Source organism: Echiichthys vipera (genome assembly GCF_963691815.1).
Source record: "Echiichthys vipera genome assembly, chromosome: 3".
In the NCBI taxonomy this organism is placed as follows: domain Eukaryota; kingdom Metazoa; phylum Chordata; class Actinopteri; order Perciformes; family Trachinidae; genus Echiichthys; species Echiichthys vipera.
Window position 1 is genome coordinate 24,605,223 of NC_139828.1, and position 25,909 is coordinate 24,631,131.

Here is a 25,909-nt window from a genome sequence, read left to right on the forward strand (position 1 = left end):
TGAACCATCAACCCTTAGGTTCACTTTTTAATATATATGTATGTATAGGCTATGTAAGGACTTCATTGTTTCTTTTCTACATTAAATACATGGTTCCCAAGTTTTAAATTAATATATCCTATACTTTAATTACCATATTAGTATTTGTAATAACCAGTAGTGGAATGTATCTAAGTACATTTATTCTACTGTACTGAAATACAGTTTTATGATAGTCTACTCGTACTTTACTTAAATATTTCCATTTTCTGTCACACTCCTACTCTACTACACAAGCAAATATGGTACTTTTTACTCCACTACGTTTATCTGACAGCTTTAGTTACTTATTAATACAAAATATAATTAGAAAATGAATTCTTACATATAATTATAGATACAACTACCCAACAGTGGGCCCATATAAAGCTGAAACATGTAATGTACACATTAATGCAAAAACAATAATAATCCAAGTATGTAATATAGCCTATTATTATAAAGTAGTATATTCTACATTATTAGTATTTTTACTGTTGGTGCTAATACTTTTGACTAAAGTGAAACATTTCTACACCTCTATTGCTTTTTTTAGACCTAAGAACTACTTCCACCACTGATAATTACTCCCCTTGGACTTCACTTTAAGATGCCTCATTATCACTTATTATCATTTTAGAGGCCAGTAGGTGTGAGAATCTTAACAAATGGAAGATTAGCTTCTGTGCTCACTTTAATAAAACATTACAATTAATGAAATTCCCCTTTAAAACTCTGGTCGAAGTTTAGTGTTTTCCCTTCCAACAACCAGGAGCAGATCCATGCAGAACTCTCTCTCATGTGGTAGTTTTCAGTGACTTTGAGAGAGAGAGAGAGAACTCCTCCCCTGCAGGCTGCTCAGCTGAAGCGCATACTCTCCATCCTCAGCAGCAGCTTCAGCTCCGTGAGTGGGACAAACACTTTACACACTGCTGATCACCGTGACCACTGCCGCTCTACTGCTGCTTGTTTTCATGACTTCGTGGCGCCGCAAACTTTCTCTGGAGTGGAATATAAACCACCAGAAGTCAATGGATTAGCACTGAGCGTGTAGGATTATTACTGCAGTGAAGCTTTTTTATTATTGGATGTTCATGAGGACTCTGTCCATGTCTTCTGTGGGATGATGGCTCAGGCAGTCTCACTGTTTGGCATTATCCTGAAAATCAGTTGTGTTGCTGGTAAGAGAATAAATTAAATACAAGTTTTTTTTTAAACTATTGACTTCAATTAGATAACAATCTAAAGAGTTTGAACCTGATTATTATTTTTTATTTCTTTTTCAATTTAATGTCTCGTGACTATGAAGACAGACATACATGGGCTTACAGCAGTCGCATATGTTTATTCTGTGGATACACGTGGAATTTGAAGAGTATGAAAAAGTATTGTAGTGTGTCTGTGTGTGTGTGTGTGTGTATGCGTGTGTGTGTTTGTGTGTGTGCGTGTGTGTGTGTGTGTTTGTGTGTATGTGAGTGTGTGCATGTGTGTGTGTGTGTGAGTGTGTGCGTGTGTGTGTGAGTGTCTGCGTGTGTGTGGGTGTGTGTGTGGGCGTGTGTGTTTGTGTGCGTGTGTGAGTGTGTGCGTGTGTGTGTGTGTGTGTGCGCGTGTGTGTGTTTGTGTGCGTGTGTGTTTGTGTGTATGTGAGTGTGTGTGCGTGTGTGTTTGTGTGTATGTGAGTGTGTGTGTGCGTGTGTGTTTGTGTGTGTGTGTGTGTGTGAGTGTGTGTGTGTACGTGTGTGAGTGTGTGTGGGGGTGTGGGTGTGTGCGTGTGTGCGTTTGTGTGCGCGCGCGTGTGTGTGTGTGTGTGTGTGTGTGATATGTTGAGAATATGAGGAATAATAATAATAATCCCAGTTTTTATTTGCTAAATGAAAGGTATTTGCACGTTAACTTTAGAGGTTGTTAAGTTAAATTAAGGTAAGATTATATAACGTCCACTGGTCAGCCCAGCATGTTTTTTCCATACAATACAGTAAAAGCTTTAGGGCCTCACAGGGAGGTGGTGGGCAGCCTGTATCCTCAGAAACAGGAACTCCACCTAGGCCACACTGTGCTGGGCTATTGAGCCTGACCCGGCCCATCTTCCCCTACTTCCTGTTTTGACAAGGCTCCGCCATTTTGTGCAGCAGGGGAAAAATGGCCCTGAGGAGCCAGAGAACTAGTTACAAAACACTTCTACTTTTTCTGTATTGTACATTCAGTGTCTACCTTGTGCTTTTGATTTAATTTCCATTAAAATGTTTAGGACCACTCTGTGTGACCCCTTTATGTAGTCATTATTTGTTGTCAGTCTTTGCTGTGATTGCCCTTTTGATTCCTCCAGCCATTGAACTGCGGTTTATGCCTGATCCACCAACGCTGAACATCCATGGCATTCACAGGATGAACAGATCTGACAACCTGGAGCTAACATGCAGGTATGTATAAATATATGTTAATGAGCTCAATCCATCCATTGGCCCGTACACACAGACAGAACTCTCTATCTCTTTACTGGCAGAGGTCGGCAGTACCTGAGGTGGACGACCCCTCCTACCAGCACTCGCTTCTCCACCAGTGACTGCAGTGGATCGGGACTCTTCTGCACAACACTGCGGATCTCCAACGCGACTGTCAATGAAACTGGGCAGTACCAGTGCTCCTACAGAGACCTGAAGGTGGAAGATGGCAAGACTTCAGCTTCAGCTTATGTGTTTGTCCACGGTATAACTCACTTTAACTTTTTTTCAAGGTGTAGGTGTATTGATCTAGGAATACTCAACTCAAAATAATAATTTATCCGTTTCATTGCCTGTTTCCAAAATTTTGACACTTGTTTTCCTCACTCATCTTTGCCGAAGAACAAATCCAGTCACAGTATCCCGGCACAGGTCATGTGTATACAGGGGCGTTTCTACGATCTACATCACATATGGGGCTTAGTCTAGATCTCTGTCAGGGGGTCAAGTGGATTCTCTAAAGGCACTTTCTATATAGAAAATGGACCATGTGGTACCCTTTCAGGCCATAAATTGAGGACCACTGCTTTGGGCTATCACAGTTAACATTTAACCCAAAAATACTGTAAAAAGTAATGTTATGGTAATTAGAAATGTCTTTGTTACAGTAATCAGGGTCATTCAATATCTTATGTTGATGGGGCTGCTAAAGGACTCATACTCTACACAGTTTTACATTTAATGCAATGTGATTATGTAGTACAAGAAAGTCTGCAAAGATCAATCCTAATTCAAGGGTAGCCAGTTCCACCCTGAAAGTGTTGATTTCACTTTGTCTTTCTTAAACACATATCCGATGTTTGTGCATTTGATTTTAGATTACAAGGTGCCATTTGTGCCGTCTGAGAAAGAATACGACGTAGTGTTCATCCGTGAAGGAGAGCGTGTGGTGATACCATGCAGAGGCTCGGTGGAGAACCTCAATGTTACACTCCATACTGTAAGGAAAAGTTGTTTCTGTTCTCTTCAGGCTCTTTCTTAGGGGTATCTCAAGTGTTGCACAAGCTGAAGCAACTTCTGTAGGATGAAATGCATAACAGCAGATATAAACTAATACCACATCATCTTAAAGGGTTGCAGATTTAATAGAACGGTGAAAAACAAAGTAAAAGAGGTAAATTTTAGTTGTTTTTTTTGTCCATAGTATTTAATAGAATGGTGAAGAATGAAAGCAAAAGAGGCAAATTTTTGTTGTTTTTTTTGTCCCTAGAATTGGTCAAGCTCCAAAAACATTGGATCCTACATTACCCAAAATGCAACCAATAGCATCTTTAACATTTTACCCTGGATACATGGTTAATGATCTCCATGCCCTAGCCTTTGACACAGGCTTCCTGTTGTATTTTATATTTCTATTTCCAAGCCCAATCCAAAGCAATAATGACATCATCAGGGTTGTATTTCAGGCCTAGTCCACATGTTTTTCTTAAACATAGCCACAACACCATTGCAGCTAGCTAATTGCTTTTTTCAGACTTCTGATTGCCAACACGGCGTTATAGTTATATCGCTGCTAGTCTTGCATAGCCAGACCTATCTACAAAGCACTTTGTCAGTATGTCAGTATCTGGCTAAATTGCATATCATTCTGCAATAGGGAAACAATGCCTGGCTTGTTTGTATTTCTTTAAACCAATCACAATCATCTTGGGTGGAGCTAAGTGGGCGGCGCCCTCGCAAAAAAGATAGCAGAGATAGAAGAAGGGGTCTGATATTCGTCAGGCTTTATACAGCACTGTACAACCGACTGCCAGTCTATATCGGCGCCTGTTGGTTTGGTCTCTTGACATCGCTTTTTGCGTTTTCATTTGTACAGAGATTTTTTAAACAGTGTTTGTGTTAACAGGATTTTTTTTAGAACAAAGTAGGGAAAAACCCTGAAGACAAAAATACCTGTGTACAAACAATGTGAGTGAAGCAAAACTCATTTTAATTGGATGTGATTTCAGGCTAACATACTGAAAGATACATTCTCAGGAGTGATATGAGCAACCCCTGATGCTGATAATTTCGTGTCAGTTTACTTTCACCTAATGTGGTGTTTTAAAAAGAAATACAGAATCATCTTATTTACATAAACAGATAAGGGTGCTCAGGGTGTAAAATATGTCATGTTGTTGTTTTTTTATTCTTTTATTCTGTGTTCGAAATCAGTGTTATAATAATATTTCTGTGTCTGTCAGAAGTATCCAAATAAGGAGCTTCATTCCGATGGGAAGGACTCCCTGTGGGACGCCAGGACGGGTTTCACTGTTCCCAGTCATCTGATCAGCTACGCCGGCGTCGTGTCCTGCCAGACTCGCATTGGAAATGAGACGTTTAAGTCCCCTCTCTACATTGTTGCTGTTGTCGGTAAGATGGAGAAAGATTCACACATCAAAGTATCAGTTTCAGAAGACGAAATTGTACAGGAGAGAGAGAGAGAAAGAGAGAGAGAGAAAGAGAGAGAGAGAGAGAGAGAGAGAGAGAGAGAGAGAGAGAGAGAGAGAGAGAGAGAGAGAGAGAGAGAGAGAGAGAGAGAGAGAGAGAGAGAGAGAGAGAGAGAGAGAGAGAGAGAGAGAGAGAGAGAGAGAGAGACAGCAAGTAAGTGCAAGAGGACTCTGTGGTGTACTGAGTGAGCGAGGGAGAGTCGGCACAGAGAGAGGGAGAGAGAGTCTGTAGTCTCAGGAAAACAATAGGCTGACTGCCGTGTCTTCCCTCCCTTTTCCCTTTCCCGCAGGATACAAGATTTATGAACTCACCCTGACCCCCGCGCAAGTGAGGCTGTCTGTGGGGGAGCGGCTGGTGCTCAGCTGCACCGCCAAAACTGAGCTCAACGTGGGCATGGAATTCAACTGGACGCACTCGGGTCAGGCCCTGGTCAGTGTGATGGTCTCTGTGATGGGCAAAGGGCTTTGTATACCACCAGAACTGGTGTATCTTCCTGTTGTGTTTGTCACTACCCGCTCCTTACCGGAAACACGATCCACTGCCCAATAGGCTTTCCTGAACCTAACCATTCAAAGTCAATACCTTACTTCACCCATCTTAACACATGGATAGAACAAATTGGGGTTTCAGGTATTGATGGTCCAGCCACAGTCCTTGCACATATTCATTATTCCCTGCTTTCAGGAATGCTTCATTTTATCGCTACACCAGGTCAAAGTGCAAATGTGACCACATGTGTTTTTGAAGTTCTGCCCACTCACATAAGAAAAATAAGCTTGGTGGACTTAAGTCAATATTCGATCTATTGCCAAAATTTTGTGTTCTAAATAATCTAAACAGCATTTCCGATGTGTCTTTCTCGTGTCAGACCTCGGTGAATGGATCGAGGGCGACTCACGCAACACCCCACAAGAAGAAGCTGTGGAACTCCCTGGAGCTGTCCAACACACTCATAGTGGAGAACGTGACAGTTGATCACAGCGGAGAATACACCTGCACTGCATCCAGTGGGAAGATGGAGAAAAGTGCCTCAGCATTTCTGAAAGTGTACGGTAGGTGAAACAAAACAATGTTCATCTCATCTACAGGTCTTTTTAGGTTGTTTACATTCATGAGAGCTTAGAGATTCTAGGACATGACATATGTAATTGGATACTTGATGATATTGTTGAGAGTGTGATATAATATATGAAAATGTAACTACTAGGTATGTAAGTTGTATGCTGTACCAATGAGCTATATGAGGTGAAGTAAAAAATATAACAGAATAAAGAAGTTTTAATTAAATAATCAAATGTATTGTAAAAATATACTTCAACCTCCAATTAGTTATAAATAACCACTTTCACCATTGATGAAAATAAATAAAACTCAAAAATCATTTTCTCTTCTATTCATCTTTCACCAGCTGAACTCAGCCCCTCTACCTTTTTTTGTTGCCTTGGCACAGTTTAATTATTACCATTTTCCCTATTTTCCCCACAAAACCGTTGGTATTTGTTATTGCTCATATGATAATGAGGTGTGTCAATGCATGTCCAGAGTGGTGTGTATGTGTAACAGCAGAGTCACACAAAGCCACAGTAGTTTGGCGCTTTACATGTTGTTTTAAGGCGTTTGCAAACCAAGTCTGTATATATATTCATTTTATGTTTCTTTTGTAAATCGGCCTCAGAGAAAATCATTGGGCACAAAAAATGTGCAGTTAGTCTGATTCATGTTATTGTTGTATTTCTTTAAAACAAAAAATCATAACACAAGACAAAAAGAGTTTTGTTGTCTACTAACCTCTTAAATTAATTACATGGGTGCGATGGACAGGACTCGGCCTAAAAACCTGACTAATGGATGGAAGACAATAGCAAGAAGCGATCTTTTAGCTGCCTGGAGCACAACCACTATTGTCTATTTCCTACATCCTTTGTTTCAGTACCTTCCAACACCCGATTCCAAGCTGTTCTTCAAACTCACATTAACTTTAGTATCTATATTCTTCCCTCTGTTTGTGCTTTGCACTGAGAGATGAAGTGAATCAGATGCCATTTTGGATGTTAGCATTGTACGGTGGCACGTGGTGGTCAGACCGCTCTCTAAAGGCTTTTGACTGATGTGAGAAAAAAAAATGCAAAAAAACTCAAACCTGTTCTGAAAACTTTAATGATAGACAAAAGTTTCGGAGTCTGTGTGCAGATGTGATTGGTACAACGTGAGGTTGTATTTATTTTCAAACGTGCAACAATTTTGAATGAAAAATACAGACTCGGTGTTAAATGCCTTTTCTCTGCATTATAATTATTTCATTAACAGTATTTTTTATGTTTATATATTCTGTTGTATTTTTTTACCTGTCTAATAACCTCAGTTTTGTGAATCATAAAATCATCAAAAGTTCATGCTGTCCTACCTGTGTCGCCACCTTTCCTTTCTTGACTGCAGTTAATTTAGCTATAAAACATGGATGTAACTTTAACCAGTGGAAAGCTATGAATTTGTTGAAATGCTTGTTTTCTTTCCTAGTAACAATTACATAATGACTGGAGTTGATCAGCCAGATCACTCCTTTCAGCACTTTGACTGTGTTTTATGTCTCATGTGATGTCCCTAGGTTTCTGTTTTGTTTTTCTTTAGCGTGAGCTCACCAAATCAAATTCCTATCAGCTTTGGTGGAATGGCAACACAGTATTGAATCTTGAAATACTCTCTGATTTTTGTTTTGTATCCAGAAAAGCCTTTCATCGACATTAAAGAGCCGTGGACGAAGGTTTTGGAGGTCAATGTGGGAGATCCAACATCTATCCCTGTCAAGTACTCAGCCTACCCAGAGCCCAGCTATAAATGGTACTGCGTGTCCACAGTAGAAGGATAAGTAGCATACTAGCAGGAGTTTGTCATTCAGTTAATCGGCTAAATGCGTCCTTTATATCTTTGGTAACAGTACTCTCGTCTGTCTGCCCAGGTTAAAAAATGGCCTACCACTAAAGGATGATTACAGAATAAAACAGAGAAGTGAAGCCCTCATCATCCGCACTGTCACAGAATTGGATGCGGGAAATTACACAATGGTCCTGTCCAATAAGATCGCTAAAGAGGAACAGAGATGCTCTTTCCAACTGCTGGTCAACGGCATGTTTACTCTCTTCTTTACCTTTTTATTTCTTCTTGAGCTGCCTGACGCTGTCGGTGGAGAGACAGTGGTTATAACTCTTGGTGTCTTCTTCTACAGTGCCTCCTCATATCATTGAGAAGGAGGTGGCGTCGGACACTGATGTGTACCCGTATGGCAGCAGCCCCACCTTAAGGTGCACCGCCCGTGGATTTCCTACACCTGCACACATCCAGTGGCAGTGGATGTCTAAAGAGGACTGTCCAGAGGTCTTCGTGTGAGTCACTTCTGTTCAGTGTTTGTGAGAGGGAAAGAGGCGGGCTTCTTTTTGTGTATGCACACAGTGTTCTCATGCTTCTCCTTCACTCATTGTCATCAGGTTGTTGATTAAGCAGAGGAATAGCTGCTTTCGTGATGTTAGCGAAAACAAGAGAAGAGACAATGAGAACGCACTCTGACCTGATGCAGATCAGCGGATGTGATTCATGTTCTTCACAATGTATGTTTTAGAAGGACATCAATTATTCAGACTCAGATTTTATACAATCAGAGATTGTTTGCTACAAGCCGCATACCTCGCCGGATCGTCCGTTTTAGATGATAGCTCTGTCTCTGCAGCATACAGACGGGAGGTCTCACCGGTTACCCAACAGCCTACTAAGGTTTGTTGGGATTTGACAAGTGTTGATAAAAAGGAGGAGGTGTGTGTGAGTGGTGGTCTTGTCCAGAGAAGACCATCAGCAGGTTCCTTATCTCCTGCCTACATATCAGAGCACTTCCTGAGTCCTGCGCAATGTTTCCTGTTGTTCCTGTCGTGCTCTCTGTCAAAAAAAGAGCTTCTTCCTGCTGAAGCTGCGTGCTTTCTTGCATACTTTCTTTCCCTTGTTATCCTCAATTTTACAATCAACAAAAATACACAGTTTCTGCCTCAACTAAAAATAAGTTACGCAACGGTAACAGAGAAGATGTTTTTTAAAAAAATATATTTTTGCGAATGGAAACAAAATGAAACAATACATGATCGTTTTAGTGAAAAGTGTTGATATTGGTTTGGTGTTATCAGACTAAGGGGGAACTTCTGCAGAAGTCACACTGCAATGATTTTTCTTTTTAAATGTATCACTGATTTGTGTTTTTGGCTGACAGGTCAGGGCTGAAGAAGTCTGAGGTGCAGCTTGCAGAGTGTACAGGTTGGAGAGAAATCAGCAATAGCACTGGTCACAACCCCGTAGAACGGGTTACGATTGACACTGAGCATGCTCAAAAGGTAAACGATTCCTCTTGATTACATCCCCATGTCCCTGCAGTCCACCACCGTTAGTGTCTTATTAGTTAATCAGTGGATGTTGCATTTTGACTTTGTCTCATGTGCAATTATTATCAAATTAAAATGCTTTTCTCTAGAAAATCATGAGCTCTTTGAAGATTCAGAAAGCTGAGGCTCATGCTCTCTACAGATGCACAGCTGTTAATAAAGTAGGAGAGGATTCACGCCTCATCTTTTTCCACGTCACACGTGAGCACTCTCCCTTTTTTATTTAATCTCTCTTGTGGGCTCCTGCTGTAATCATGACTACATTTCTGTCCTCATCTGTGCGTTGTAGGTGGCCTTCAGGTAAGCGTATCTCCATCCAATGAGCCCTTAGAAGAGGACCATGTGGTTCTGCGTTGTAAGGCTGACAAGCTGATCTACGGCAACCTCGCCTGGTTCCGTGTGACCAACATCTCAGAGTCGGAGCAGATTGCGTCAGTGCAGCCCTGTCGTGCCCTTGCACTATCGCATGTAGTGCTGTCCAGCCTCCATGGCACCAATGGGACCCTGGAGCTGTCGCTGCCCAATGCGTCCCGTCAGCATGATGGTGTGTACGCCTGTCAGGTGGAAAACATCAAGACTCAGGAGAGAACCTGCTTGCTGCGCCGTCTTTCTCTCAAAGGTAAGACAAAGGTAGTGGTGTGTGCACTGAGAACAAAAGGCATATTGCTTAATACCTGTAGAGTTACTATGTAACAGTTACAGTTATGTGTTATTATCATTGGACGAGGCAGGATATATGGCGGTTAAGATCATGAATATACATTACTAAACAATAAAAAAATATGATATGAGAAATATATTACTCTACAGGTATTTAGATTGGGGCATTTGATTGAAGAAAACTCTTGAAACATGGCCATTTCGTTTTGCCTGACAACTTAAACTGATTCTTTTAGATGTTCTAAGAGAGGATATGTTCAAAAAAGTCAACAAAAACTGACATTTATTGTTTTTTTTTTTAATGAATGTACTTGCTTACTTGGCAATCCTAATTTTAGGTCTTGAAGCTGCAAGGATTCTTAATAATTTAACCGATCAAAAAGTTAACGTGAGTGCAACGATCAATCTCCTGTGTGATGCTGCTGGGACGCCGAATCCAGTGGTGGTATGGACCAAAAACAACCACACTGTGGTGGAGGGCTCAGGTGAGACGTGTGGCTTTTCAGTGAACAATTACTCACTTCATGAGTCGCCACAGCTATATAAAAGACAGTATGGATTTCTTTCAGGTGTGATTCTGAGTCAGCACAACCACATTCTGACAATACAGCGTGTGAAGAAGGAGGACAGTGGTCTGTACACGTGCACAGCATGTAACAGCCGTGGCTGTGACACCTCACAGGCCTTTTTGACTACTGAAGGTCAGTCCCTCCCCAAATCATACCTGAAATGTTACAGTTTACAATGCTGAAGTAGTTCTGTGTCTCTTTGTAGTGATCTTGTGTTTCTTTGTAGTTGTTCTGTGTCTCTTTGTAGTGATCTTGTGTTTCTTTGTAGTTGTTCTGTGTCTCTTTGTAGTGATTTTGTGTTTCTTTGTAGTTGTACTGTGTCTCTTTGTAGACCTTATGTGTCTATTTGTTGTCTTGTTGTGTCTCTTTGTATCATCCTGTGTCTCTTTGTGGTCTATTTGCGTCTCTTTGTGGTCTTTTTGCGTCTCTTTGTGGTCTTTTTGCGTCTCTTTATGGTCTTTTTGTGTCTCTTTGTTGTCTTGTGTCTCTTTGTAGTCATTCTGTGTCTCTTTATACTCAAACTGTTTCTCTGTCTTTTTTCTCTGTCTCTTTGTAGTCTTATTGGTCTTTTTGTCTGTATTTGTAAGGGTTTTTTGTCTCTTTGTAGTTGTTTTTGCATCTTTTTTTGGTCATCATGTGTCTCCCTGTAGTCATTTTAAGTCCCTTTAATTTGTTTTTGTGACCTTTATAGTAATTTTGCATATCTTTATAGGCATTTTGTGTCTCTTTATATTAGTTTTGTGTCTCGTTGTAGCCATTCACTAGATTTAAGAGCTGATTTAATTTGATAAAAATGACAAACAGACTCTGGCACACGGGCCAATCGACCCCATAGACCCCTGGGCCTGTGCCCAGTAGGCCCATTCAATGATCAATCCGCGGTTGCTAGTAAAGAATATATTGTTCATAGTTCATGCAAGACACATTAGCCTTAACCTCTTGACGATACCCACAATACCTCACAAAGACTGTGTATTTATATCTGGCCTCAAGGCTGCACCAATTCACATCACACACACGGCATTTTTGATATCAAAGATGTAGAATAGGAATAACTTTGCTTCCGCATGACAGGAAGTTGGCCCAGTTAGCACACATCCTCCCGGGAGTTTCTAAATCCAAAACAATGAGGAGACTGCAGGACAAAGGGACAGACTAGCCCTGCCCCAGCTCCAGCCTCTGCTCTCCTGTCCACCCTTTACTGTCCTGAACACAGATACAAACAAACAAATACACTAACCAGAACCAGGGCCTACGTGACCTGGTCCCCACCAGCACAACGTAGACCCAGTTACAGTAGCTCCTGACTCAATCCGCAGCCCTGCAAACAAGGGAGGGTAGAGGACGGACCTGCTAACAAGGAAATCAATGTGTGTGTGGGAGTTTTACAGAGCAACAGAGAGGCAGGGCAAGCGAATTAAAGAAATCGGCTTTCTGAACGGTTCTAAAGCGAGGAGGATGGTTGAATTTTACATGACATTTATGAAATCAGATGTCTGACCGTCAGATCCGTTACATTGTGCCTGAGTGTTTATTCTATGCTTACAATACATTTCACAGAGGGAGAATTAATCTGGTATGAGATAAGTTAAAAAAATAAAACATTTGGACTGCCCTCCTATCAACAAGAAGAAAAAATACCTAACCCTCCCTTTTCCTGACCCCCTCTTTTCCCCTAATCATTTTCACACAGTCCCTGAATTGTAGTGGAGAGAGACAGATCATTACAGCGTGGAGTTACACACTATGGCTCTGACAAGCCTTTTCCAAGTTGTCTTTGGCAGTATTGTTCGTGCTGACTCCTGACCATTTGTTATGACTAGATAAAATATCGACTTGCTTACACTCCAGAGTCCAACAGTCTCCTTCCTCCAACCCAAACACACACATATGGTGCACATGCCAAAGACAATGACAAACCTTACTGAACATTATGCAAACCTGCCAAGGCACGACGCTGAAATTATAATCAACATTCCACTGTGACTGTCCCACATTTTTCCCGAAAAATGGGCCCCAGATTTGTCAAATTGGATGTATGGTCTGTTCTTTGACACATTTTATTATGAGGTGGTTTGTGAACACTCCTGCAATTCATAATGTTGTGTGTTTTGTAGGTGCAGAGGAAAAGACTAATGTGGAACTGATTGTTCCTATTGGGTCAGTGGTCATCGCCATGTTTTTCTGGTTACTGATCGTCTTTGTCATCCGTGGAAGAAAGAGAGTAAGAACTTCCTCATCTTCCCTTTGCCACACATCCTTGGATTTTCCCTGCAGTTACACACAGGGGAGCTGGTACTGAATCAAAAAAAACAAAACAGCTAAAACACTCACACATGCACAAGCACAAACACTGTGTCGGTGTATGACTGATTAGAAGCGACTGGTCTGGCTCACTGTGGCCACTCTCCTTTGTATCTGTGAACAACAGGGCCACTCTCTGCTCCCATAAGTCACGTAGACCTGCAGTACTGATTGGGCCCCTTTTAGTGGAGGGGCACCAGTGTCACTGGAAAACTGCTGTATGTTTTTTTTATGAAGTGAAAAGGAAGGACTGGGACAAATACAGGCTCATTAATTCACACATATTCACTCTCTCACACTATTTCAGCCAAGTGGTGGGGATCTAAAGACGGGCTACCTTTCCATGATCCTGGACTCAGAGGACATGCCCATGGACGAGCAGTGTGAAAGGCTCACATATGATGCTAACAAATGGGAGTTCCCTCGGGACAGGCTGAAGCTAGGTGAGACACAAATCTGATTCAATCCAGAGAGCACTGTAGTGAGTAAGGAGACAATGCTTCAAATTGTGACAGCAAGCAGCCCCATCGCTGAAGTGTCCTTGAGCAAGACACTGAGCCCCTAAGAGTCCCAGCTCAGATAGTTTCCCTTCAAGAGTTTATACATTATCACAGTGCATTTTTCATGTTTCTTTCATTTCTATTTTAAGATCATAAGTCACAGTTCATGCTAGCGGCATGGCTCTAAGGATGGCACTGTCGGTCTCTCAGTCCAGACTGAAATATCTTAACAACTCACAAAGCTAAGAGAATAAACGTTACCAGCCAACCATCAGCATGTCAGTATTGTCATCTTGATTTTAGCGTACCGATGTTAGCTTTTAGCATAAAGCATCACTGTTTCCCCAAGAACAACCTCACAGAGCTAATAGTGTGAATGAGACTTGTTACATTGAAACAAAGTAAAATAAAGAAAGCTGCAAACATAATTCATCATCATTCAAAGATTAGTCATCTACAATACATCATGTTATCTGTGTAACTGAAGAACAATGTCCAACAATGTGCATAGAGTCTTAGACCGGCTTTGAACTGTGTATCCCGTTGGCGGGCCCTGCCGACTTTTTATCACACATAACTAGAAGATCTAAGGAATCCATCGGTACCTACCATGTCAATGTCGAAAAAAAAGAGTGTTTTGTTTTATTAGAAATATCTTTATTTGGCGCCAGTCTATCAATAATCCTCCGCAAGAGGAGGTAATACAATATTTTGTCCCATCCTTATTACAATTCATCCTGAGGTGACATTTCATTGACACAATATTCATGGAACTCCATACAGTAGTTGTTGAGACATTTCTGGACCAAAGTGGTGGGCCGACGCTGACATGGCTGTAAATTATTTATTTTAATACAGTTAATAGTTTCACATAAATTCAAGTGTAAAATAAATTCAAATACACACGTCTTATGTCAGCGTTGTTGATGCAAACGTTTGCCAAAACAAAATCGGCACTGATGATGTTATTTGTTAGTTTGTCTTCATGACACGTTCTCTGCGTTAAAGGTGACCCACTGGGGCGAGGAGCGTTTGGACAAGTGGTTGAAGCAGCTGCCTTTGGCATCGAGAAAGCTACCACGTGCACCACTGTTGCAGTCAAGATGCTTAAGGGTTAGTATTTTGTCGTCCCTTACTCACCACACACGGGCACACAGGAAGTACACTGAAAACCTCCAAACACACACAGCTAAATTCACCCCTGTTGTTTCACAGAGGGAGCCACATCAAGTGAGTACCGCGCCTTGATGTCAGAGCTGAAAATTCTGATACATATTGGACATCATCTCAATGTCGTCAACCTGCTGGGGGCCTGTACGAAGCCTGGTGGTGAGTCATCACACCAGGCACATAGCTGTTTTGTAACATGAAGACGGGCCTATTTACTTTGTCCCCTTTTGTGTCCTAAGCATGGAGTGTAATTTTCTTTTTAATGAGGGCTAGTGATGGAATTTAACAAGCATCACCTGACCTAATTACAGCTATCTGTGTTTGCTTGGGGTGGCTGTTATTTATTTTCCTTTCACTAATATGCCTCACACTTCTCATTAAATCAGTCTCTAGATGTCCTCTGTGGTCCTGTAATGTAAAGTTATGAGTTGTCTTTGATCCTTTACCTCTTTGCTCTTCCTCTCTCTCCACAGGGCCACTGATGGTGATTGTGGAGTACTGTAAACATGGAAACCTCTCCAGTTACCTGAAGAGCAAGCGTGGAGAGTATAGCCCCTACAAGGTAAATAATGCGTAACCAGACTTTAAGCTGCATCAGTTGTAGGGATGGCTATGGCATTCAAAGAAAGAAATCCCACTTTGTGCGTTGCTTTGTGTGCACATGTGCGTCTCTATTTTGACGTTGTATCTGACAGTCTCCTACGGGATAACGGCTGGTTTGCTGTACCCACCGCTTCATCACCTGCTGTAATGTTTCTTGAATGCTGTAGTCGCCCCCTCGACCGCCGCTGCTTAAAATGTTATTTTGCTAATCCAGGTCTGAGTCATGGTAAGGTGGACATTGTGTTCAGATGAACCATGTTTGGCTTGTCTCTGTGGTGGAAGTCCCAGAGGAACGGAGCATCTGAGATTTGCTGAAATTTCGGCAATACATGATGACGTGAAAAGCATTGTTTCACGTCATTTAATAATCCTCAGCCAACCATCTGATGCAGTTACACTCAGCCCAGTCCGCCGCACATAGAGTCACATGATTGACCACAGACCATTACACAGCAATGTACTCCAGTACTGGCCCACAGATTGTATCTGATATGGATGATATTGTGATCCATACAACAAAAACAACATTATGATTCACAATATGTTCTCCGTGTTGTCACTGTGGTCAATAGAGGAAGCGGGTGGACAGCCAGAATTGGGCGTCTGCAGAGGAGGATGTGACTGAAGGGGATCTGGGCCTGGGGAAGATCGCCCAGCTGGACATCTGCACAGGGACAGCTGTCTGCTCCAGAGCTGGAGACAGGGCTTCAGGCAGCAACATGGACACACAAGAAGGTGGGAGAGATAACTCAGCATGACACAGCTTTCACATTTTGACCAGTGCATTGCTTGTGAAATTGAAATGCATCATGTGACCACAGAGAGCTCAGACGATGACCATCTGACCATGGAAGACCTGATATGCTACAGCTTCCAGGTGGCCAAAGGCATGGAGTTTCTGTCCTCGCGCAAGGTGAAACTACAATTATTTAGTAATCTGTGTGCATGCATGACAACCAGAATTGCTGATAATAATACCTCTTTGAACGTGAATTCCTCTGTTTCTTTTTGCTATGTAGTGCATCCACAGGGATCTAGCAGCCAGAAACATCCTGCTTTCGGAGAACAATGTGGTGAAGATCTGCGACTTCGGCCTCGCTAGAGATGTCTACAAAGACCCTGACTATGTCCGCAAGGGAGATGTGAGTCCCTCAAAGTTACACACAGGTGATCAATCACCTGATTAAGTTATGTGAAGCAATGAAACTTACATCTTCTTCTTGCTATAGGCACGTCTCCCTCTGAAGTGGATGGCTCCTGAGACCATCTTCGATCGGGTGTACACCACACAAAGTGATGTTTGGTCCTTTGGGGTTCTTCTCTGGGAGATCTTTTCTCTAGGTGAGCCTAATAATCACCGGTACACTTAACACTACGTCCATAATGATCACTGTATGTTTGCAATATCACCTTTTTTAATTCCTACAGGAGCTTCTCCCTATCCGGGTGTTTGCATCGATGAGTTATTTTGCAGGAGGCTTAAGGAAGGCACCAGGATGAGACCCCCAGAATATGCCACCACTGATATGTGAGTGGAATGATGTTGACATGATGCAGTTACACATAGATATGGAACATACTCAAATATCTCACCGTGATCAAATCAACTTGTGTTTACAGATACCAGACCATGTTGGACTGCTGGCTGGATCGTCCCACAGACAGGCCAACATTCGCAGAGCTGGTCGAACATCTGGGCAACTTGCTACAGGCCAGCGCACAACAGGTCTGTTTGGGTCAACACAAATGTCATAAATGTTCATAAAACACTATTGTTACTGTCATTCCCAACGACTATTGTCGGCTGTCAGTCACATAGAAAAAAAAAGAAATCAAGATTTTAACATTCAACAGTCATGGTGAAATCAGTCACACAGGATTTATGTCCACCCTTAGACCTAACCAGTAGAATATTCTTATTTATACATTCTTGGACTGCTTCCTTCTTACCTATGGATCAACGTCCTACACAAAGTATGGGAAGGTTTCTTTCGAACTGTCTGTACTGAATATGGAAAAGGGCGTTGTAATTACTGAAATACATTTGATACTACCACACTAAATGATCGCTTCAATGTTGATATTTCTATTTAATTGATCCAGTGTGTGTTTGAGGTGATATCACTGGTGTACTCTTGGTCTGCAGGATGGGAAGGACTACATCCCTCTGACAGCAGGCAGCGAGGCAGAAGGATCTCCAGTGACCCCTGACCCCAGGAGGCCGCAAAATGGGGAAATCCTGGAAGCTCAGCTCCACTATGACAACCCAGCGTCCCTTGGGTCAGCATTATGATCTCATCCTCAATCTCCACTACTGTCCCTTCTAAAAGATCAAATATTCAGCGGTGAATCTTGTCCAATCACTTCTGTCCTCTTTGCAGACTGTCCCAACAGAGCGAGAGGTGCAGTCGGCCCCTCAGTGTGAAGACGTTTGAGGACATCCCTGTGGCACGCAGCAGTGTCATGGTGAGTGTCTGCAACTCTGCACGATCACCACACATTCGCACACACATGTATCTTATTATATATGACAATGTTTTATTTGTTCAGAAATATTTGGAAATATTAGAAATGCATTTGATATAATGCCGTCCAATGCAACACCGCTGCAAAGTAAAGCTTTAGAAATGACCATTGGGATGGAGACAAATTAATATGATAAAGTCGTTTGACTGGATTGCACTGGAATGTACAGATGTACCTAACAAACTGGCAGCCTAGTTTACTGTATGGTAATTTCCTTATTCATAAATAGATACACACGTGTTATTTTTGTACATTCATGCATTTATTTTCTTCCTGGCACTTTTTGAAAATTTCAAAAGTATATTTAGATACAAGAGTACAAGAGTACTTTTACTTTTCATGTTTTAAAAAAAATAGTTTGTAATTTAGCTTTGAAAACGAATCGAGAACTAAAGATGATCTTGATGACTTGATGTAAGATGATATGGTCTAAAATAAGTATTTATTTATTTATAAAAAAAATTTTGCACAGTTAGTGGATTGAAATAAAATATCAAGGGAATTGATTAATCATTCAGTCATAAGTAAATCTTTGCAATAGAGTTGAAACAATTAGTCGATTGATTTTATATATTTGCTGCCTAATGAAGAGTTGCAGCAATAGTTTCAACATGCACCGGTATTGAGGCATCTGAAATATTCATATCATACGTGAAATAACCTGTCTACCAGTTCATCCCATTTCATCCATCGATTAACAGAAAGAGGTATCAACAGATAAATCAATAATGACAGTAATCACTGCAGCCCTACTTTATAAACGGAAATAGAAACTAAAGTGTTATGACAGGAACCAGCGGTGTTCATTTCAACTGTTGGCACTTCTGCAGGAGGGTCACACAGACAGTGGTATGGGTTTCTCACCAGAGGAGGTAAAGGCTTTGAATCATCAGCTGCCAACTACACCCAACTTCAGGTGAGGATTACGCATCAAAACATCGATCACTCATATAATATCCGTCTGGGAACCATACAGTTCCAGATTTGTTTTAGCTGCAAATCAAATCCTAAATATGTGCCCCCTTCTTCCTTTCTCTTTACAGCCAGCTGCTGCGCTGTAAGAGCAAAGAGTCTCTGGCCTCGGAGTCATCCAATCAGACGAGCGGGTACCAGTCAGGGTACCACTCTGATGACACAGACACCCCAATCTACGCTAACGAGGAGGTGATCATGAAGCACAACATGTTGAAGAAGCCTCCGCTGCCCAAGATACCTGACAAATTCAACGTGGAGATCCGCTACAGCACGCCACCTGTCTGACCCAACAACTTAACCCTGAGTCTTTTCACTGTACAGTGTTCGTTTAACTCCCCACATTACACTTTAGGAACAATGACAACACGTTGAAATATTTTCATAAAAGATAAGCTGGGAAAGGTGAAGGTTGTATGATAAGTTTGTAAGCGTAGCTCTCTTTGGACAGCCGGAGGAATGCTTTCATGTTGACACAGCGAATAAAAGGTCTGGGGAGTCGAGACACAAGGACACACCTACTTCCTGAGGAGCAATCCACCCACTTCCTGCATTGAAGGAAATGACAACTGGAATTTTTAGATAATTGAAACAGCAAATGTTTTCTTTCTTTCTTTTTTCATTCTCTTTTTTTATTATTGTGTTGGCATACTAAATGCCTGGTAAGGACGCAGTTCTCTCAGATCAATCAGAACAATGTTTAAAGTCACATTTGTACAGTTCCTTTATGCATATAACTTACAGTATTTTATTAAAAGTGTATTACTAAACTGGCAGTAAATATAACTAGTTTTATAAAATAAAAATACACACAGATTAAGACGGCTCTGGTTTACTCTTTTCTTGATAAGTCTCCCATCTTTGTCACTATTTGTTCATCTCACACATGTGTGTTGGTCTGTTTCTTTGTCTAACGCAAACAAAACCAAACTTTCTCAGCCTTGGTGTGTGTGTGTGTGTGTGTGTGTGTGTGTGTGTGTGTGTGTGTGTGTGTGTTTGTGTGTGTGTGTCCTATAGAAACAATGCCCTCCCAACCTTGGGTATTTTCTTAGCTGTACTCAGCTCACAATGCCCATAATAGCCCCACCAAGGTCAGTGTGGACCAGTATGACAACAAACTAAGTAAAGGGCTCATTTAAAGAGGAAAACCACCTAAATTAAGAGTTCTAATATGTTATTTCCACGGCCTAGAAAAGTTCAATCAATACTAGTGAACATGAGCTCCTCTCTGTGTTAGTCAGAAACTAGAGAAGTCTCAAACTTGTGATGTCATCAAGTTAACGTGTGGAGCTGCTCCATAGGCAATGAATGAGACAGATTTTGTTTTGAAGATTATGCCACTTTATTGTTCTAACCATAGTTTGCTGTTGGGCCAGGATGTATTACTGTGACAGATGTTCGGCCTCAAACTTAAAGGTGTCGGTCAGTGCAGAAGAACACAACGTATTTTGTCTGCAATCAAGGGCAACAAACCCATTTAATTATAGCATACTAGAGGAAACAGCCTCTGAGGAGTTGTTTCCACTCTTCCACATGTAACACTGTAGGGAAATTTTTCAGAAAATCCTCCACATTACCGCCGGAATAGGCCGGTAGGACAGCTCAATGTCTCAGGCATATTCAAGACAGAGACAGAGGATTTAAAAAAAATATATATTTCTGATTCATTATTTTACTGAAGCTTGCAGCAAAAGCATAAAAAGGCACATATAGTAGTTGAGAAACAACTGACTTTCACAGAACTGGATAAGGTACACTGGACATCAATGTTGTTTTGTTGTTTTTTATTTTTCAGAATTTGATATATTTGATATATCAGTTGTGTCAATAAAACTGCTGTCCTAACATGTTTTTTTTTAAATAACCAAGGCACTTCAACAAAAACCTTTATTTTGTGAAAGAAACAGTGAGCAACATTAGAGACCACTTTCAGATACCTCCCAGTTATTGGTGTTAATCTGGCACTTGGTGACAATTTACTTAATTATTGGACACACCCTATTTATCTGGCAGCTCTCCTGGTTACTTTGCAAGATTGTAAGTGTCTCATTGTCTAAGACAATTCAGACTGAAAGCCCACTCTGCAGTGACCAAACCTCTCATCAGCAGAAAGAATGAAAAGGTTAGACTTGCCTTTGCTGAGGAGCATGTTGTGTGAACAGAGGAGAACTGGTCCAGGGTGAATTCATTGATGAGAGTACTTTCAATTTATCTGTGTCTGATGGGAAAACATTATGTTTGGTGTAGTACTGAGGAAAGACTGAACCCAAAGTGTGTAAAGAAGTCAGTTTAATTTGGAGGAGGAAGTGTCATGGTTTGGTGGATGTTTTCTGCAGCAGGAGTTGAGCCTCTTGTTCAGCTACATGGCAGAGTGAATGCAAATGTTTATGCGAACCTCCTTCAGCAACATGCAATACATTCACTACAAAACAGGTTGGTGATCCTGAAGCTAAGAATATTGAAACAATGAAACGGCCAGCCCAGAGTCCAGATCTAAACCCCATAGAGAATCTCTGGAAAACAAAGTAATGTCTAAGAAACCCACTACAGATACTGAACTGAGGAAGAGACTGAGTCAGAATGGACCAAGATCAAACCAGAGCAGTGAGAGAAACTAGTGATGTCCTGTGGGTGCATATGTGCTGAACTCTTTCAAATCTGTGGCCTCTACACTTCCTGTTCATTTTTTTAATCCTTTAGAAGAAAACACTGTTTAAATCTACTCTTCTGACACATTGGTTACTGTCCTCTAATTTTCTCCACTGTTTTTTTTTCACAAAATAAAGGTTTGTGCTGAAGTGCCTTGGTTCTTTAAAAAACACGCTAGTACAGCAGTGGTATAGCCACAGTGGATATTCTATCAAATCCTGAACAATAAAAAATAACAGTATTTCAGAATAAATCAAGTATTTATAACTTGTTCTCTAATTTTGATCTCCAGTGTATATTCAAATCTCTAGATAAATACTACCTATAAGAAGGGATGTCAATATTTTTTTTACCTAAGCAACAGTGCCCTCCTTTGTTCTAAAGGTGTAATTACATGTTGTTTTTTTTCCTTTTGTTTATCCTCACTCAGTAGTCTGACGTTTTAATTGTGGATATCTGCCGTATATGAAGTTGCCAAGTACATCTATAAAGTTGATTAATAACACCTCATGTCACAGACCTTTGCTTATATTTTATAAAAACAAACATGTGAAACAAAGGAACCACTCATGACAGCTCTGCGCTGCCATGAAATACCTTGGCATTAACAAACACTCATACACAGTCAGCCAGGCTGCCAGCTCACCACAAATCAAAGAGAGAGTTAAACAAAAAACTGCACCTGGTAGCCAGGATTCAACAAGCCATATAGATTGGTCTCCCATTCCAATTTCACATGCAGGCTCATTAGAAAATAGCCTATCCGATTATTTCTACCCACAGCTTGAGAACTACCTTTGCAAAGTTGTGCCACATTTTTCTCACAAGCCAATGAAAGCAGACTGATGATGATGATTTGATAGCATTGATAGAACATATTGAGAGCTTAATATGTAACCTTCAACTCAGCTGCAATGCCGGAACACCTCATGCTGCTAACAGCTGGCTATGTGATGGATACATTGGTGAAATAAAGAGCTAAATGTAATGGATAAATGGTTAAAACAGTTTCTTCCTCTCCAAGTGCTTGGCCAAACAAACCAAAACATTGTCAGCTCAACTGTATGACAATAATATTGTAGGCCTAACAGTATCAACTTTTATATAATTAATTAACACAAAAAGTTTTCACCCAAAATACCCCCACGTGATCTCAGGATGATGCGTCTGTTTAATATAATAATTAATAATTTGACTTCTTTATTATTTGAGGATATAACTTCCACCACTAAGTGGTGGTAGCACTCCAACATCAGTTCCCCAAACTCTGCTAAAGTCTGAAATCAAAAAGAGACAGCTCAGCAAGCAGGATCTTTTCCCCTTGATGGCACACCCTAAATTTTACACCCCAAGAACCTGATAGTATGTGACATTTGGTATGGGAACGGAAATGAGGCAGGGGCGTAGTGCCTTGTAGGACCATGTGTACATGAAATCTGCCTTGCTCTTTCCACTTATCTGTGTAATTAGATCAGAAGAGATTAGCTTCAATCCATGACATATTCACAAACACAGGTACACACATGTACACATCAGTATGGAGTTGATAGATTGGCTTTTTAAACTGTCAGAGTTAAATCAGCATGTCACTCAAGAGATAATAAATTGTGAACCCTTAAACCAGGCTCTGGAATACTGTCAGTTCACAAATAACTACCTGGGAAAAAAATAAAATAAATACTTGCTACCAATAGGGGCTTAGTTGCATTTTAACACACACACACACACACACACACACACACACACACACACACACACACACACACACACACACACACACACACACACATTCTGATTTAATAGATATGTTTGTTTCTCTCGACAGGCCCGTAGCAGCCTTATCTCATATTCTTGTCATATCCCCTAAGCTTTTAAAGGCTGCTTATGCAAACCTGTCACTCACTTGCTCACGGTCAAGATTGACTTTGTGATAGACACAACAATTTAGTGAAAAAATCAACTCCATTGGCATTTTGGTGTTCAGAGGCAGGGAAAAAGGTAGCCTCAGAGTAAATGTTTCTCTAAAGTTTCTCAGACAACAGCAGTCAAATAGAAGGTGAGATGATTTCAACAATAAAGACATGATGTTTAAAGTATTACTCAAACCATAAATGAACAATGATAATATGATATTGTGTGCAAGGCAGAATAAATTGGATGATTTGTTGCAGTTAGCCGATGCCTGGGGCCGACTGTGCATTTCATTTGGTGTCACAGTGGGTAGTGTCTGGTGGGGGATCTGAGGTCTGGCAGGAGCAGTGTGTGATATGGATGTCGGTTGGAGCCTCTGGGCGCAGTCTGTAAGCAATGTTTTTGTCAATTTGTCAGTCTGACCTAAGGTTATGTTGCTGGGTCTAAGAGAAGTTCTTCCTTCAACACAAAAAAGGTTTGTACGGTGTGTGTGTGTGTGTGTGTGTGTGTGTGTGATGGTGTGCAGCCTGGCAGGGAAGTTGTTTTGATGCAGTTGGTCGGCTTGGTTTGATGTAGGTAACTATCGTTTGATTAACTGGAGAGAAATTAGGAAACTGGTTTTTAATGACCTATCATTAGGAAAATCAAAGGAATCATGACCCATGGTTTACGTCCTCAGTGGTAGTTAAAGGCCTGGTTAGCAGTATACCAGTGTCCCCAACCTTATTAACTTTTCCTTTTTTCTGTTTTTCAAACATACTCCTGCAGTCCTGTCAGATAAACTCAAGTAGGTGAAACTGCCATTTATTACACCATTCACCCAACCATTTAGCTAACTATTCCAACTGTTTAACCATTGCTTTTAGCTAACTATTGAAACTGTTTTTACGTTGCTTTTAGCTGTTTTAAACGTGCATTTGTTTGGCTACTTTGTGTGAGGGTGCCTCCTTTTCACTCTGGCTGCTAGCAAAAGAGGCAAAAATGTACTTCCAAGAGGGTAAAGACCCCAGAACTATGTTTTTACAAGCAGACGAGTTGAAAAACTAAGCTTTTATGAAGCCAAAAGTGTATAGGGGCGTTAGCTCAATGCTAACACATAATGAGAATTACCCTTAATGCAGAAATTAGCTCATATCATCCTAACAACAAAAATAACTGCTATGGCTAGCATAACTGCTACAACCATGAGGCGAATGATTAGTGCTTAGCCCATTATATGTTGTTGATCTTTTGTATCATTGCAGTGTTTACTGATTTACAATAAAAAGGTTTTAAAATTTTTAAAAGTATGTTAGCTCAATGCTAACATATTATGAGAATTACTATTTCTGAGAAGCGCTAATGGAAACTTGCGTCTCAATTGCAGCCCCATCCAAACATACGATCCACTTCACATGTAGTAAAACAACGACATGTAGTCATACTTAGCCTATATATGCTTACTGTCAATACTTTAGTGTTACTTACAGAACTATAGTTTATATATTGCTTCAGCCAACAATTACATCTGTTAGCCTACTGTTGGCTTTTATTTGTTACTTTGAGTTAACAGTACATCCATTGTTTTGTAGTTGTTTAAAATATTTATTCATTAGTTTTAGCTAACTATTCCAACTAATCCATTACTTTTTAGCTAAGATTTTCACCTTTTATCCATTACTCAGCTAACAGTTCAAGTGTGTAGCTATCCATTTTAATTTATCATTTACTATTTCAACTTCTCTGCTTTTTCTTCTACACATTGTTTTCAGCTGACTCAATGTCTGATTTTTTTCTTTTTATCAAAGTTACATTTTTTATCAATCTTTCCAAGTATCTGCAAACAACTTCAGAAGTACCCCCGGGGGTACAAGTAGCCTTATTCCTGGTTGCACCGTTGTTTCAAAAGTAAACAGCAAGCATTCAAATGTGAATGATGTGTGTTCTGGCTTTAGGCTGATTTGCTTTGACCAATGTGTCCACAAGATGTGACAGTAGTATATTGGTTTTTATCTTGAAGACAATCTCAGATCCACCCTCAGGGGGAATTACACACCTCAACTAGTGACTGTTAAATGCATTATATCATCAGTGACTCAGATAAAGAAATCAGCAATCCATCTTCCTGTCTGTGGCAGGAGGTGTGCAGCATCGCCCATCCATCCATCAGTCAGTGTCTTGTCTCACGTGGATGACAGAAACTGTCAATGCTAACAATCCATCTCAGTTTAAGAGGAGCCACGTGGCAATACCTCCTAAACAATCATTCCTCTCTTAAAAATATTCAGATGGCCGATGTAAGTGCAGTAGTGTTATCACATCTGCCAAGACAGGGTTGAATGTGAGTTATAATTTAGCTCACAACTGACAACCATAAAGAATGCAAACAGTTTGAAATACTGCTTTGGGTTTCAGACATCTGCGACCCGACCCCGGATAAGCGGATGAAGATGAGATGAGATGACATCTGCAATTTTTTAAACACCTGTGTTCAGTACAGTATCCTTTTGTTGCACAATAAGAGATTCAAGACTGGATTGACATAATAAATGAAAACATGTCGAGCATAAAATCATAAATATTAACATGCTGGGATTTGTATTGTGACAGAGGAACAGCATAGACAGCAGTATTATATGTAGCCTTTTGGAAGCAATATTGGTGATTAATTTAACACAGTACATTTAAAGTAATTTGAC

General features: G+C 40.7%; 1 protein-coding gene across 2 annotated transcripts; it reads left to right on the forward strand.

Moving 5' to 3' along the window:
* The first annotated feature begins 939 nt into the window (after positions 1–939).
* Positions 940–19,461, forward strand: kdr (kinase insert domain receptor (a type III receptor tyrosine kinase)). 2 transcript variants are annotated; one of them, XM_083938970.1, is made up of 30 exons: positions 940–1,199; positions 2,345–2,438; positions 2,522–2,724; positions 3,338–3,459; positions 4,703–4,871; positions 5,239–5,378; positions 5,818–6,001; positions 7,673–7,787; positions 7,906–8,072; positions 8,173–8,329; positions 9,199–9,319; positions 9,457–9,568; positions 9,657–9,986; positions 10,366–10,512; positions 10,597–10,728; positions 12,714–12,820; positions 13,208–13,343; positions 14,409–14,513; positions 14,616–14,729; positions 15,044–15,132; positions 15,746–15,908; positions 15,995–16,086; positions 16,193–16,315; positions 16,403–16,514; positions 16,602–16,701; positions 16,794–16,899; positions 17,320–17,453; positions 17,555–17,639; positions 18,530–18,615; positions 18,743–19,461. In XM_083938970.1, exons 1-30 carry the CDS (start codon positions 1,142–1,144, stop codon positions 18,957–18,959), a joined length of 4,020 nt encoding a protein of 1,339 aa, XP_083795096.1. In that variant the 5' UTR covers positions 940–1,141; the 3' UTR covers positions 18,960–19,461. The 2 variants fall into 2 exon arrangements, with proteins under 2 accessions (XP_083795096.1, XP_083795097.1); XM_083938971.1 differs by having other exon boundaries at positions 4,706–4,871.
* Positions 19,462–25,909: the final 6,448 nt, after the last annotated feature.

What these genes read in the sequence shown, in the direction of transcription:
- kdr (XM_083938970.1), top strand. Translation starts at nt 1,142, where the DNA reads ATGATGGCTCAGGCAGTCTCACTGTTTGGCATTATCCTGAAAATCAGT. An exon ending in GACTGTCCAGAGGTCTTCGT is followed by an intron (nt 8,330 to 9,198) that starts GTGAGTCACTTC and finishes TTTGGCTGACAG; the next exon opens with GTCAGGGCTGAAGAAGTCTG. An exon ending in GAATATGCCACCACTGATAT is followed by an intron (nt 16,702 to 16,793) that starts GTGAGTGGAATG and finishes TTGTGTTTACAG; the next exon opens with ATACCAGACCATGTTGGACT.